This window comes from Neomonachus schauinslandi, chromosome 10 (assembly GCF_002201575.2).
Source record: "Neomonachus schauinslandi chromosome 10, ASM220157v2, whole genome shotgun sequence".
NCBI classification, from domain to species: Eukaryota; Metazoa; Chordata; class Mammalia; order Carnivora; family Phocidae; genus Neomonachus; species Neomonachus schauinslandi.
Genome location: NC_058412.1, coordinates 88,035,310 through 88,050,062, shown reverse-complemented (window position 1 = coordinate 88,050,062; position 14,753 = coordinate 88,035,310). Strand labels below are relative to the sequence as shown.

Below are 14,753 nucleotides of genomic sequence, written 5' to 3'. Positions count from 1 at the left end.
AGTTTCATTTTACATAGGGGAGATGTTTCTGGCCAAAATTATATTCAAGAAATCAAGTTATAGAAAAACTTCACTTGGGATGTGGATCTGTATGTTTTCATACCTACTTTGATCCGTAGACTGCCCTTTACAGATTATTTTCATTATTGGAAAAAATTTCTCGATAGTTTTTGTAGCCAGATCAGATTTTCATCTAAATCTCTGCAGATAAACAATAAGGATAATTTCCCTAGCGAATGGGATGGATGATGTTGATACTTTAACTGTGGGTCTGTAGTCACCTCCCTCATTCTACGTCCAGAGCACACGAAAGCATGCAGCCAGGTGAGGCCTGCGGTCCACGTGAGTCCCCTGTGAGGATGAGCGGCTGTGAAGGATATTGCTGTGTTGCCAGCCCACCAGCATTCCCAAACTTACATTATATGATATACTTTTGTATTTAATTTCCCAAATAAAATAATAAGTATATTCCTTATTTGAGATGAATAGCTGGAAATCTGAGATTTTGGATGTTGTATTGACTTATACTGATTGCCTATTTAGAATTGTGGTTAGAATTTTAAACATGTTTTTTCTTATGATGGTAATATATATGCAGTTAGAAAAAAACAATGTAGGAAATAAAGGTAAGTGCCCCCTTCCCACCACCAGTGTGCTCACTGCTAACTGATCATACACAAAATCCAATCACATTTCTTTCTAAGTGGTTTCCCAGTTATTTTCTAGATTTTGTTCCTAATGTGAATGCAGTCTTTTTTCTATTGTATTTCCTAACTAGCTTTGGCTGATACATGTAAAGAGCTGCAAATCATGATGACTTGGCCATATTCTAATATTTATATAACCTCATTGTTTCATTTTGATTTTGCTGACCATGTGAACACACACAGAAAAGGTGGGTGTCTGCAAGCCAAGGGGAGAGGTCCTTGAAAAAACAAGAACAACCTGAGTTCCAACCTCCAGGATTTCAAGAAAATAAATTTCTGTTCCAGCCACCCAGTCTGTGATTTTGTTATGGCAGCCCTAGCAAACTAATACAGACTGTTAAATACTTTTTCTTAAAAATCTAATTCCCTGTTGATGGACACTAAATTGTTTCCAGCCTTTTGCTACTACAGACAAAGCTAATGTGAGTAACCTGGTACATATATCATTTTATACATAATGCAACTTTATAAATAGGATAATTACAATTTTTATTGTTCTTGCCAAAATACATAGGAATTATAATAATTTGCATTACCATCAGAAATGAATGATAGTAACTATGTCCTCCCCCCTCCATCCTTGCTAATAGTGCGTTCTTTCCAGTTTTTGGCTATTAACAAAAAAAATATGCCACGAACATCTGCATACAAGTCTTTAATGGACATATATTTTCTTTTGGGCAAATGACTAGGAGTAGAAGTTACATATATGTTTAACATTTTTAAAAGATTTTTTAAAAATTTGAGAGAGCACGAGCAGAGGCAAGGGGCAGAGTGAGAGGGAGAAGCAGACTCCCCACAGGGAGCTCAATGTGGGGCTTGATCCCAGGACACCCAGATCATGACCTGAGCTGAAGGCAGACACTTAACCAACTGAGCCACCCAGGCATCCCTATGTATGTTTAACTTTTTAAGAAACTGCTAAACTGTCTTCCAAGGTGGTTGTGCATTTTGAATTCACACCAGCAACGTATGAGTTCTTGTTCTTCCACATCCTAGCTAACACTTGGTATTGGTTAGTCTTTTTAATTTTAGCCATTCTACTAGTGTGTCATTTGTAACGCCATCTTGTTGAGGTTTTAATTTGCATTTCCCTAATGACTAATGATGTTGACTATCTTTACATGTGATTATTTGGAATCTATCTTTGGTGAATTTTCCAAAAGTATGTCCTTTTAAAAAAAATCTGTGTTGTTTTCTTAAGAGTTTTGAGAGTTCTTTATATATTCTGCATATAAGTCCTTTATGAGATGTACGCTTTGCAAATATTATTTCCCAGTTTCTGGCTTGTCTTTTCATTTAACAGTATATTTTGAAGAGCAAACATTTTAGTTTTGATAAAAATCTGATGTATTCATTTGTTCTTTTATGCTTTTTTTTTTTAAAGATTTTATTTATTTATTTGAGAGAGAGAGAATGAGAGACAGAGAGCACGAGAGGGAAGAGGGTCAGAGGGAGAAGGAGACTCCCCGCTGAGCAGGGAGCCCGATGTGGGACTCGATCCCGGGACTCCAGGATCATGACCTGAGCCGAAGGCAGTCGCTTAACCAACTGAGCTACCCAGGCGCCCCTTCTTTTATGCTTTTGGTGTCATATCTAAAAAATCTTGTCCCAGCCCAAGGTAACAAGGATTTTTTCCTTTATCTAGAAGTATTATAGTTTTAGGCTTACCCTTAGGTCTAGGATCCATTTTGAGTTAATTTTCATTTATGGTACAAGGTATGGACCCAAGGTTACTTTGGGCAGGGGAAAGTGGAAGCATGTGGCCATCCTCTTCTAGCACCACTTGTTGAAAAGGCTATCCTTTCTCCACTGTAAACAACAACAACAAAATGTATACGTGTGGGCTTATTTCTGGACTCTGTTCTAACGATCTATTTTTCTATACTGACACCAATACCCATGCTATTTTTATGTAGTGTATGTAACTCTTATAATAATTCCTGAAATAGTGTTAATGGTCCAAATTTCTTCTTTTTCGTATTTGTCTTAGGTGTGTGAAGTCTTTTGCTTTTCATATGAAATTTAGGATCAATTTCTGCCAAAATCAAACCTATTATTGTAATTGAGACTGCACTGGATCTGTGTATCAATTTGGGGAGAACTGACATCTTAACAATATTGAAGATATTCTGGCCCATAAACAAAGTTCATCCTCCCATTTATAAATAAATCAATCTTTTTTTTTTTTAAGATTTTATTTATTTATTTGAGAGAGAGAGAGCACATGAGAGGGGGGAGGGTCAGAGGGAGAAGCAGACTCCCTGCTGAGCAGGGAGCCTGATGCAGGACTCGATCCCGGGACTCCAGGATCATGACCTGAGCCGAAGGCAGTCACTTAACCAACTGAGCCACCCAGGCGCCCCTAAATAAATCAATCTTAAAAAAAAAGTTTCAGGGGCACCTGGGTGGCTCAGTTGGTTAAGCATCTGCCTTTGGCTCAGGTCATGATCTCAGGGTCCTGGGATTGAGCCATGCACTGGGCTCTCTGCTCAGCGGGGAGTCTGCTTCTCCCTCTTCCTCCTGTGCTCTTTCCCTCTCCCACTGTCTCTCAAATTAAATAAATAAATAAATAAATAAATAAATAAATAAATAAATAAATAAAAAAAATCCTTAAAAAAAATTGTCTATATCTATGGTCATGTTTTCGGTGAATAGAGTTTTACTCCTTTCTTTCCAACCTGGATGCCTTGTCTTTCTCTTTCTTGCCTGACTGCACTGGTTAGAACCTCCAGGAGAGTACTAGATAAAAGTGGTCAGAAGTCCGCATCTTGTGTCTGATCTTAGGAGGAAAGCATTCCATCTTTTATATTAACTATAACTTCAGCTGAATTTTTTGTAGATGCCCATTATCAGGTTAAGGAAACCCCTTTCTATTTCTAGTTCCCTGTGAGTTTCTATCAGGAACGGATGTTGGGTTTTGTCATATCCACTTTATGCATCTATTGAGATGATCTTTTTTTTTTTGTCTTTTAATTTGTTAATATGGTGAATTTCAGTGGCTGATTGATTTTCCAATGTTAAACCAACTGTGCACTCCTAGCATAAGCCCCAATTGGTCATGATGCACTGATACTTTTTTGTTGGATTTGATTTGCTAAAATATTGTTGAGAATTTTTGCATCTGTGTTCATGATGGATATTGGTTTGTAGTATTCTTGTCATGTCAGAAGACCACGTAACCCTGTCAGAGAAAGAGTTGGGAAATACTAGCTCTTCAATTTTTTGGAAGAGTTTGTACAGACTTCATATTATTAGTTCCTTCTTAAATGTTCAGTAGAATTCATGTTTAAAACATCTGGGCCTGGAGTTTCTTTGTGGGAAGGTTCAATTTCTTTTATATAGAGCTGCTGCTTCCTCCAGGATAAGCTTTGGTATTTTTTGTCCTCTGCATTTTATCTAAGTTGAAGTTATTGGCATAATGTTGTTCATAATATTGCCTTGTTTTTTGTAGATTCTGCAGTGATGTCACCTCTCTGATTCCTGATATTGGTAAATTATTTTTTCTCCTTTATCCCGATCATTCTGGCTAGAGGTTTATCAACTTTATCGATGTTATCAAAGAACCAACCTTTGGTTTCATTGGCTTTTTTTTTTTTTTTTCCTGTTTTCTACTGCAGGAGTCAACAAACTTTTTCTGTGTTTTAGACTTTGTGGGCCACCCGGTTTCTGATGCTGAGCACAAAAGCAGGCGTAGTTTGCTGTGCCAATCAAACTATTTACAAAACAGGCCCCAGGGCTAGGCTTAATTCCTAGCATGAGGGTTCCTGTTCTTCTATTCCTTGACTTCTACTGTGATCTTCATTTTTTCCTTTCTTCTACTTTGGGTTTCATTTGCTCTTGTTTTTCTAGTTATTTAAGGTGGAAGCTCAGGTCATTGATTTGAGACCTTTTTTCTAATACAGGAATTTAGCGCTATGAATCTTCCCCTAAGTAATGCTTTAGCTCCACCCCAAAATTTGGCATACTGTATTTTCATTTTTATTCAATTCAAAATATTTTCTAATTTCTCCTCTGATGGTGCATGGGTTATTTAACAGTGTATTATTGTTTCCAAATTTTGGGGATTTCCCAAATAATCATTCTGGTCTCGATTCCTAATTTAATTCCTTTGTGGTCAGAGAATATACTTTGTATGACTTAAATACTTTCGATTTTTTTGCGGCTTTTTCCAAGTTCCCAGATCATGATCTTTTTCTTTTTAAAGATTCTATTTACTTGACAGAGAGAGACACAGCGAGAGAGGGAACACAAGCAGGGGGAGGGGGAGACGGAGAAACAGGCCTCCCGGTGAGCAGGGAGCCCGATGCGGGGATCGATCCCAGGACCCCGGAATCACGACTCAAGCCGAAGGCAGACGCTCAACGACCGAGCCACCCAGGTGCCCCCCCCCCCCCCTTTTTTTTTTTAAGATTTTATTTGACAGAGAGAGAGACCGCGAGAGAGGGAACACAAGCAGGGGGAGTGGGAGAGGGAGAAGCAGGCTTCCCGCGGAGCAGGGAGCCCGATGTGGGGCTCGATCCCAGGACGCTGGGATCATGACCTGAGCCGAGGGCAGACACTCAACAACTGAGCCACCCAGGTGCCCCGAATATGGTCTATCTTGGTAAATGTTCAGGTGCACTTCAGCTGTTGTTGGGTTCTATAAATGTCAGTTGTTTGGTAGTGTTGTTCAGGACTACTAGATCCAATCTCCTTATTACTCTAGTCCCAGCCAGAAGCCCACAGTGAACGAAGAAGTGTGCCCTTTGATGAGTTTTGACAAACGTATACAACCATGTAACCTAAACTTTATTGAGACTGTTTTAATAACTAGTAGAACTAGTTCGCAGTCATTGCTCTTCTTTTTTCAGTTTTCCCTATTATTCGCTTATCTGGCTGTACATGTAAACTTTAGACCTGACTCTGGGACAAGGGGTCAACTGGGGCAGGGAACACCCACTTGTATTTTTATTGGGGCTATATTACATTAATCAGTTAATTGAGAAGAACCAACTTTATGCTGCTGAATCTCCTATCCAAGAACTGATCTTTCCATCTATTCCAGTCTTTTTTTAGGTGGCTCCATGCCCAAAGTGGGGCTTGAATTCACAACCCCTAAATCAAGAGTTGTATGCTTTACTGACTGAGCCAGCCAGCCGCCCCTATTCCAGTCTTTTGTGTCTTTCCATAGTGCTTTAAGGTTGTTCTTATATAAGCACATATAGTAAATGTACAGACAGAAGGGGATGGAGTGCAGCAGCTTCAGGGTAGTGGCTGCCTCCAGGAAGGGGAAGGAGGTTGAGAGCAACAGAACAGGGTCTACACCTCTATCTAATACATCTAATTGATGGGCACAGGAGTGTTTCTCATAAAACTATTTTTCTATTTGTTTGAAATATTTAATTAAAAAAAGTTAAACTTAGGGGCGCCTAGGTGACTCAGTCATTTAAGCGTCTGCCTTCAGCTCAGATCATTGATGGTCCCAGGACGCTGGGACCATGACCTGAGCCGAAGGCAGACGCTTAACGACTGAGCCACCCAGGCGCCCAAAACAATTTTAATAGAAAAGAGTTTTTGTAAATACAGTGACTCTTCATAGTACAGTAGTTTATTCTCATAAACCAAATGACCATACTTACATATATTTTGGATATAAAACTATAGTTCTTTTTTCTTTACATATAATACAGTTTCCAGTGTGATGACATTTCATTGAGGAAAAGATTGCATTCGCAATAAATACTATCATCCCTGAGTCCACAGACTTAAAATAAGCACTCCCCAGACATCTTCCTGTGGTGGAGCAGGGTTGACAGGCACAGCGAGTAGTCTTTCTAGAATGTCTGTATAGACCCATACTAAGAATGCTAAGGATGTGAACCCAAAGCAGTAACAGTGAAAGGGTGAAACTGTCCAGAGCACTTATTTTTCATTTTACTCTCTGCAGCCAAGGTCAAAATACAACACTGAAATTGATTTTACCATTTTCTTTTAGTCTTTCTTCACTGAAAGCCGCCATAATCTGTTTCACCCATTGGTAGCAAAACTGGGAATTTTACCTAGAGAAATTACCCAGGACCACTAATAAAAATGTCGTCTTTTCCAGCATGTCTATTTTCTGAGCATCTGGCACAACAGACATTTTTAAATGTGTGTGAGGTGAACAAAGAAGAATCAGAAACCTCCTATGCCCGGGGCATGGCCAATGAACCCTAGATAATTATGGCACCACGGTGGCTTAATTTTAAAAGATGTTCTTTCGAAATGAATTCCAGGAAAACAAGCAGCCTTCACACAGAGAGGGAAGCTGAAGCGATCTTACTGAGGAGTCTGTTGAGAGCTCTAACTTTTTCTTCCAAGATGCGGTTTTTCTTCTCGGCACCTCGCAGCTTCTCTTCGGTGACCTGAAATGCCTTCGTCAGGTGAGCATTTTCCACATAGAGCTCCTTGAGCAGCAAATCGGACTTTGTGTTCTTTTCAAACTAGAGAGGAAAGAGAACCACACTTTCCTGTGACTCTCGTGCACAAATGCTGCATTACAGCTTGGCCCTCCCACCCTTTCATGTGTTCAGACCACAGATTCGGGGCTCTTACACATCTGAGACAAACCCTGGGTGGAATGATAATTTTTGTTACCCTGGCATGAAAGAGGAAACTGAGAAGCTGATGAATTATGTGGTAGAGAAAACTGAAGTCGAGTTTGTGAGAGTAGATTTTACCATGAAATGAAGATATAAAAAGACTACAATCACCAACCTCAACAAGGACGATCCAGCATAATGGAAAACATGTCATTCTGGTTCATTTCCGTGTGCTCTGCTGACCCACCGTGTCACCCAGGACTTACCTCAGCACCGCGTCCACCCTCGAAGCCCTGGGTGCATGGGCTGTGTCACCACACACCTCAGCCACAGCAATGGGGACACAAGGCCACTCTAGCTACAAAGGCACAGGGGGCCTGGCCTTGGGCTTTGAAAGTCAAAATTGCATTCATTCACTGAACAAGTAGTGCCAGGGCCTCACAAGGGCCCTGCTCTCAGGAGTCCGTACTCTGATGGAAGCAGGCAGGCCAGAAACAAACATGTGGTGTGGAGGCATGACAAGTGCTAAGAGAAAACCATGTGAAACCAAACCCAAGTCTGCCCGCCCGATGTGCAGAGACCTTGACCTTGGCTGCAGAGAGTAAAATGAAAACTAAGTGCAGTCCAAATGGAGTGCGTGGCGAGGAAAGGAGAGAGACGGGAGGGCAAGACTGGAATCTGTCCCCCCAAGGAGAGGAGTCAGACATGTTTACAGGCAAACAAAAAAGGTCAGGGTGAAAAGTTATAGCTGCATTTGGCAGTCCTATTAACTCTCTGGTTACTGGTTTCACTGGGAGGGGATAGGCAGCTGAGGAGGGAGTTCCTACTTTTGTTGGGGTGAACAGGGAAGGCTTCTCTGTTGACACATGAACAGAAATCTGAATAAGGCAGGGAGAGTGCTGAGGCTGCCCGGGCCTGCGTTCCAGGCAAAAGGAGGAGCAGGTGCAAAGGCCTGGAGGCTGGCCAGGCTAGGGGGTGGCAGGAATGGCCAGAGGCCTGTGGCTGGGGGGGCACGGCGGTGGGAGGCCCACTGGGAGGAGGTTAGAGCTGCCACACTGACTGTGCAGGCACTGAGGGGAGGGGGCTAGAGCCTGCAGGGCCTTGGAGGCCCCTAGAGGAACTCTGCCTTGTACTCTGAGGGCTGTGGCAGGCTTGGAGGGGAGAGGGGCCAGCACCTCAGTCACACTGGGAAAGCGCTGCTGCCACTCCCGTGCTGAGAACAGAGCACAGGAGGAAACAAGGACACTGCAGGGCTCAGAGGATGAAGGTGGGAGTGCTGGCAGGTGGGGCGAGAAGAGGCTGAGCTGACAGCCTCACTGGGGACACAGTGGGGGCATCCATCACAACCCCCCAAATCTGGACCTGAGCCAGTGGCATGGGGGAACACAAGGGAGGGAAGGTGAGAGTGTGCAGACAATCCTTCACAGGTACTTCTGTAAAGAGGAGCAGAGGCAGGGCCAGGGCTCCCTAAGCTTTGGGTTCGGGGGCTGAGGGCCCCTGAGAAGGGAGGGGCTGGGCACGGCGCTACACGCGCAGACACAGGCAGCTGGTTCGCTTGGCCAGAGCACAAGCTAGTTCTGGGGTGGGGTGGGGTGGGGGTGGGCATGGGGCTATGGACGGGACCCCACAAGGACAGGGGTGCAGGAGCCACAGGATTTCACCAGGACTGAGGATTTGCCAGACAAGAAGAAGCAAACTGAGGGTGCCTACAAGAGAATGACTGTAAGGTGAGGGGCAGGGGTCACTGAGAGTCTGTGACACTTGGCCAGGGAGTCCTTGGACGGCAGGGAGGAAGCTGCAAGGCCAGGAAGATGGTCAAGGAAGGAGGTGTGACTCCCCCCGGGACCTCCTACTTCCCAGGGAACAAGAGGTAGTGCAAATGTTTCATCCCATTTGGGCTTAGTTCAGGAACCCTCTAAACATACTTGATTACTGTAATAAAAATATTTCTGCAGATTCTCACAATTTCTTCCAGCTCTGAATAGAACTCTTCTAGGAGTAGCTGGTGTTTGGCTAAGCCTTTTCTCTGTGTCTCCTGCCTGTTTCCAGCCTTGCCCCTGCCCCTGCCCCCCCGCCCCAGCACCCTCTGTGCTGGCTGCTCAGCTGCCTGTTCTTACCAGTGGACTGTACTGGCTGAACTGGACTGTAAGCTTTCATCAATCACAACAGCTCTGGCCTTTTATTGGTCTTTGCTCCCTATAGCAGTCCAAATTTTTCCTTTCTCCCCCAGAGTGATTTATTTAAAAATATATAGATATCATGCTCTTGCTTAAAATCTTCTGGTGGCTTCTAACTGCAACTAAAATAAAAGCAAACTCCTGACCTTGAGGGAGTCCTGCCTACCCATCAGCTACAATAGACTCCCTGGAGGCCTGCTGACGTGCTGCGCTTGATCCCGTCTAAGGATACTGGCCTGCACTGCAACTCTGCCTGGATGCCCCTCCTCACTGGGGTTCTGGCATGTCCCCCAGAACACATGGAGACATGAGGGTACCTTTTTATGGCTGTCCCATTGACTGGAGGTGCTACAGGCATTCGGCCCTACACTGCAAAGGAAGTCCCACCCAATGAGCACTTATCCCTTCCAAAAAGCCAACCTGGCCTCAGCTCGGGGGCACAGCCAGACCCTCTATGGCGGTCATTGGTGTCTGCCCCACCATGTCTGAAGAGAGTGATCTCCAACCATCCCCACCACTTCCCATCCACCACCATCTCTTCTTCTTCAGAGCGAGCATTTCTCACAACTTGAGGTCATTTCTCTTGTTATGGTCTGTCTCCACCTCCAGAATGTAAGGCCCATGAGGGCCCATCTCAAGGTCTTCCCAGAACAATGAATGCCGGGATACATGACAGGTGCTCAGTAAATACCTGCCCAATGACTGAACAAATGAATGAACATCCTGAGATGTGAACACCTCTCAAATGTACCTTAAAACAATTCCCAAAACAAAATAAACACAATGTATACAAATATAATTTAGGGTACATATTTAACAAAATCAGTTTTTCTATTGATTGCTTTTAACTGTTCATCTTCTGAAAAAAATCTGTATATTCAGATTCTCAAAGTTTAGATGGAGCCCCAGGTTCAGTGGTTCCAAACGAACATGGGGCTCTCTCTGTGTTCTATGAGGACAGACTCACCCTGGAATAGTTACTTGAATACCATAGAAGGAAAAAGTTCAGAAAATACATGTGGCAATGACAGACGCCCGTCACTGACCTGCTCTTTCAGCTCGGCCACTTTTTCTTGTAGGAGCATTTCCACATTCTTCAGAACCATTCCCACCTCTTCTACCTGTTCTTGGGTGTCTTTAAGCTCTTTTTCATGTTCTTCCTGCCACAAAAGGTTATGGGCCAATAGTTTACATTTCAAAAAGAATCATTATCAGGCTTACTTACTTCAGAATGGAAATTAGCTAAAATGTACAAATCTGGGAGTGACTGGAGATAACCCTTCATCTGCAGAGAGAAACAAAGAATGTTCTACCACAAGCCAAAAGCTGACACCACTCTTTGTAGTTCAAGGAGAATTAGTGGCCTCCTTTCCTGAGAATTGAATCATAAAAATGATTCCAAAGTGTGTTTCCCCAAATGTGTTACTGAATATTTCGAAAGGACTACTGATTAAATTTCTTTGTGTTGTCAATATTCTATCATGGCCAAGCTTATCTCCTGCTTAACATTTTTGCACAAGACTGAAAGATTATTCTTCAATAGAATTTATGCTTCACAAACACTGAATCTTACCCCACCTTTCGAGTCTTGCTCTAATTTCTTCCTCATGGAGCCCCCCCCACCCCATGACCTCGGGCTCCTACCTCCACACCCTCTCCCACCCAATGTTTCCTCATGAACGCACTGTGACATTTCAGGAGGGAGTTTTCTCAGCCTTTTAAACACTAACATAGGGTGCACACAGGCCAGACTATTCGAGCACACCAGAAGTGCTAACTGGCAGATGCCCTACACTAATGCTTTGAGGTGGGGACCACTGGCCTCCGACATTTACAGATGAGAAAAATGAAGCGAAGAGAGGTTAAGTAGCTGGCCAAGCTCACTCAGCTGGGAGATGGTGGAGCCTGAATCCCGACCTCTGCAGCCAGTGTCCTGCTCCCCTTTAAGGCAGCAGCTCCATTTCTAGGTCTCTAGATGCTTAGTGCAGTGCCTGGCGCACAGCCAGGGTCCCCATGTGTGTGCCATTCCACCCTGGCCTCTTGTCCCACCACCCTCCTCCTGCCTCCCTCTCATCCTCCTTAAACATGCCAAGTACAGGGGCACCTGGGTGGCTCAGTCGTTAAGCGTCTGCCTTCAGCTCAGGTCATGATCCCAGGGTCCTGGGATCGAGTCCCGCATCAGGTTCCCTGCTCCGCGGGAAGCCTGCTTCCCCCTCTCCCACTCCCCCTGCTTGTGTTCCTGCTCTCGCTATCTCTCTCTCTCAAATAAATAAATAAAATCTTAAAAAAAAAAATATGCCAAGTACATACCCACCTCAGGGCCTCGGCATATGTTGCTCCTGCTACCTCTCAAGCACTCTCCCCAGGTAAGTGGAAGCCTTGCTCCCTCAACTCCTTCAGGTCTTGGCTCAAGTAACACATTGGGGAGAACTTCTCTGGCCCCCTATTTTAACTACAAAGCGTCCCGCTCCATAGCACTCATCAACTCACCACCATCTGACATGCTATCCTCATGACTCAGGTTTTCATTTCTCTCCCCCCATCCCACCACTAGAACGTAGGCTCCAGGAGGGCACAGGCTTTTGCCGTGTGTGTTCATTTCTATATCTCCAACACCTAGATCAGTGTGCACCCAATAAATGACTTCTGCAGTCCTTGTGTGCCTGTGGGTAGGTTTTTTTCATTCTACAAAACGGTTTAAGATTCTTTTTACATCAGATGCATCATTTGGAAACTGGCCATGTTCATGTAAAAATCCAGTTTCCGGCTTTCCTTTGAAATCAGGAGAACTCCCACAGGGCTCCACGGGTGGGACCATCGCCCCCAGCTTCACTCATGGCCTCAGCATCACCGCAATTCTGGCCCCGGGCACAGCTCGAGCGTGTGGTCATGTGGCCTACCACAGATGCCCTCAGCCCCCCTGCTGGAGAGACCTTTCAGGTCAGCTGGCTCATCATTCCCTGAGTGGGTGGGTGCCGCCCCTCCCCGATCCATCTTTGGCGACGACAGAGTCCCGCACTGTTCAGAGTGAAAATCGGGATCCTGGGGCTATTGTACGACCAGACCGCTAGGAGCTGGGAGGGCAGTTTTCGGCCACGTGACCAGTGATGCAACCTCACCACCGCCATCACCATCAGCAGGGCCTCGGGGCCCTTGCCCCCACTCACCCACTGTGTTTCCAGCCGCCTCCCCTTCTCCTCCTGGAGAAGGCACTCCTTGTGGAGCCGCCAAGCCGCCTGCCGTTCCTCTTCCAGCAGCTGCTGCAGCTCGTCCACAAGGTCCCGAGGTACCAGCCACTGCATCCGCTCCTGCAGCCGATGAACCTCCTCGGAGTGCTGGGACTGTGTCAGCCTCAGCCCCAGGCTGGCTCTGTGCAGCTGCCCCGGGAGAGAAGGCCATGCCAGGGCTGGTGTGACTGCTGAGCGCTACAGGGTCATTACCAGACACACAAGACTCCGTGCCTACAGAGAGCCTACAACTGGAAGCGCACACAAGGCACCCACCCTCCTCTGGTCCCTCCATCTGCAGCTAAATGCGGGGCTCATGAAGAATGCATTCGTTTGAATTCTGACAGCCAAATTCCTGTGTGGCCAGAGCTTCTGCACAGAGACAGTCAGGAAGACTCGGGTCTATATCCTCAAAGTGGTGATGCTGAGCTTCCCATTGCACCCAAGGGAGAATCGTGCTATATTCTGTCGGGTTTACCCTTCAGCAGACTTCAGAGAGTCCAAGTAACTACTGCAACCCACACAGGCCGTGCGTGGTGATTTTCCTCAAAGCGGAGAGCTCACACTCCTGAGACAGCCGAGGCCAGGGCCACAGAAGGCAAAGGAGCACACGATGAAGGCGAAAGGGACCCTGCCAGCGAGTGCAGAAACACCCCAGCACCCTGCTCCCCAACCACAGAGGATGGCAAGATTTCACTGGAGTTGTGTGGGACCATTAGTATTGAACTGTGCGTAACGTGGCCAATCCTTTTATTAAACACCATTTAAATCACTTTGATTCTGGAGGCTTCACCTAGAATACCCAGAATTTCCTTGGCACCCTAACTGGCCATGTCAGCCCTCACACACCTCTGAGGCCCCACAGATGGGAGAGGGAAGTGGCTCCGTCAAAGGTCACACTTAGGGCAAGACTGAGGTGGGTCAGAGAGATGGGGAGGGTGGCAGCTATGGCAACTCAAGGGCAAGAGCAAGGTTGCAGGCCTCAGGTCACTGTGTCCCCTTGTGTCTCTGAGGGGCCGTCTCGGGGGGCCACGTCATCACTGTAATGTGTGGCTATTCTTAGGACAGGGGTCATCCCAGAGAAACACACCCACAGTTTCCAGAATAGCTACCATGCTCTTTCGGGAGAGTGCAATATAATGATTTATAAGATCAGATGACCAAAATACATTTCTCAGAGATACCTGATCCTGAAAATTCTTCAGAGGCAGAGAGTTGAAATAGGTGTCTTGTTATTAATGAAGGTGATTTTTGGATAGCACCCGAGGGGGGCAGGGGAGCTGGCTGCCAGGAGGGCCAACCACAGGCTTAAGGGTTGGAATTTTTAGTCCCACCCCCACCTCCCTAGAGGGAAGAGGGGCTGGAGGTTGAAACAGCCAATGGCCAATGACTTGGTCAATCACAATTGCGTAATGAAGCCTCCAGAAAAACCCAAGAGGGCAGGCATCTGGTCCCTTTTCTGGAGATCTTCCATGCTTGGCGAATCAGAACACTTCCATGTGCCACCAGGCAGGGCTCAGGCTCCATAAGGACAGATGTTTGGGACCTTACCCTATGTATCCTCTTCCTCTGGCTATTGATTTGTTTCCTTTATCATATCCTTTAATGAACTGGTAAGTGTTAGGTGTCTCCCTGAGTTCTGTGACCACGCTAGCAAATTAGTCAAACCTCAGGAGGAGGTGGTTGAAACCTCCAATCTGTAGCTGGCTGGTCAGAAGGTAATAGGTAACAGCCTGGGCCTGGGGCTGGCCTCTGAGGTGGGGCTGGGGGTGGGCAGTCTTGTAGGACTAAACCCTTCACCTGTGGGGTCTGATGCTGTCTCCAGGCATAGTGTCATAACAGAACTGAATTCTCAGACACCCTGCTGGTGTCTGATAATTGTGTGCTGTGTCTGGGGAGCCCCCTACACAATGTTGGAATCAGGTCTGGAAACCCTGAGAGAGAGGAACAGAGAGGGGAGAACCAGTTCGAAAACACAACCCTACAAATGTAGCCTCCTCCTGACTTTCATGCTTCAGTGATCCTGCACACACCCAAGCCGGAAGCTGAGCCCCAGCCCAGGCCCTAGTGACACCATGT

The 14,753-nt window shown here is 45.7% G+C and overlaps 1 protein-coding gene across 1 annotated transcript in view; it reads right to left on the bottom strand.

Annotated features, from left to right (window-relative positions):
• Positions 1 to 6,245: 6,245 nt before the first annotated feature.
• The window catches only part of NINL (ninein like), a 176,603-nt gene continuing 168,095 nt past the window's right edge, over positions 6,246 to 14,753 (bottom strand). Inside the window, exons 22-24 of the mRNA XM_044918806.1 lie at positions 12,615 to 12,824; positions 10,494 to 10,607; positions 6,246 to 7,171 (exon numbers count right to left, since the gene is read on the bottom strand). Coding sequence (XP_044774741.1) covers positions 6,980 to 7,171; positions 10,494 to 10,607; positions 12,615 to 12,824 — 516 coding nt within the window. The 3' untranslated portion in view covers positions 6,246 to 6,979. The remainder of the gene's footprint in view (positions 7,172 to 10,493; positions 10,608 to 12,614; positions 12,825 to 14,753) is intronic.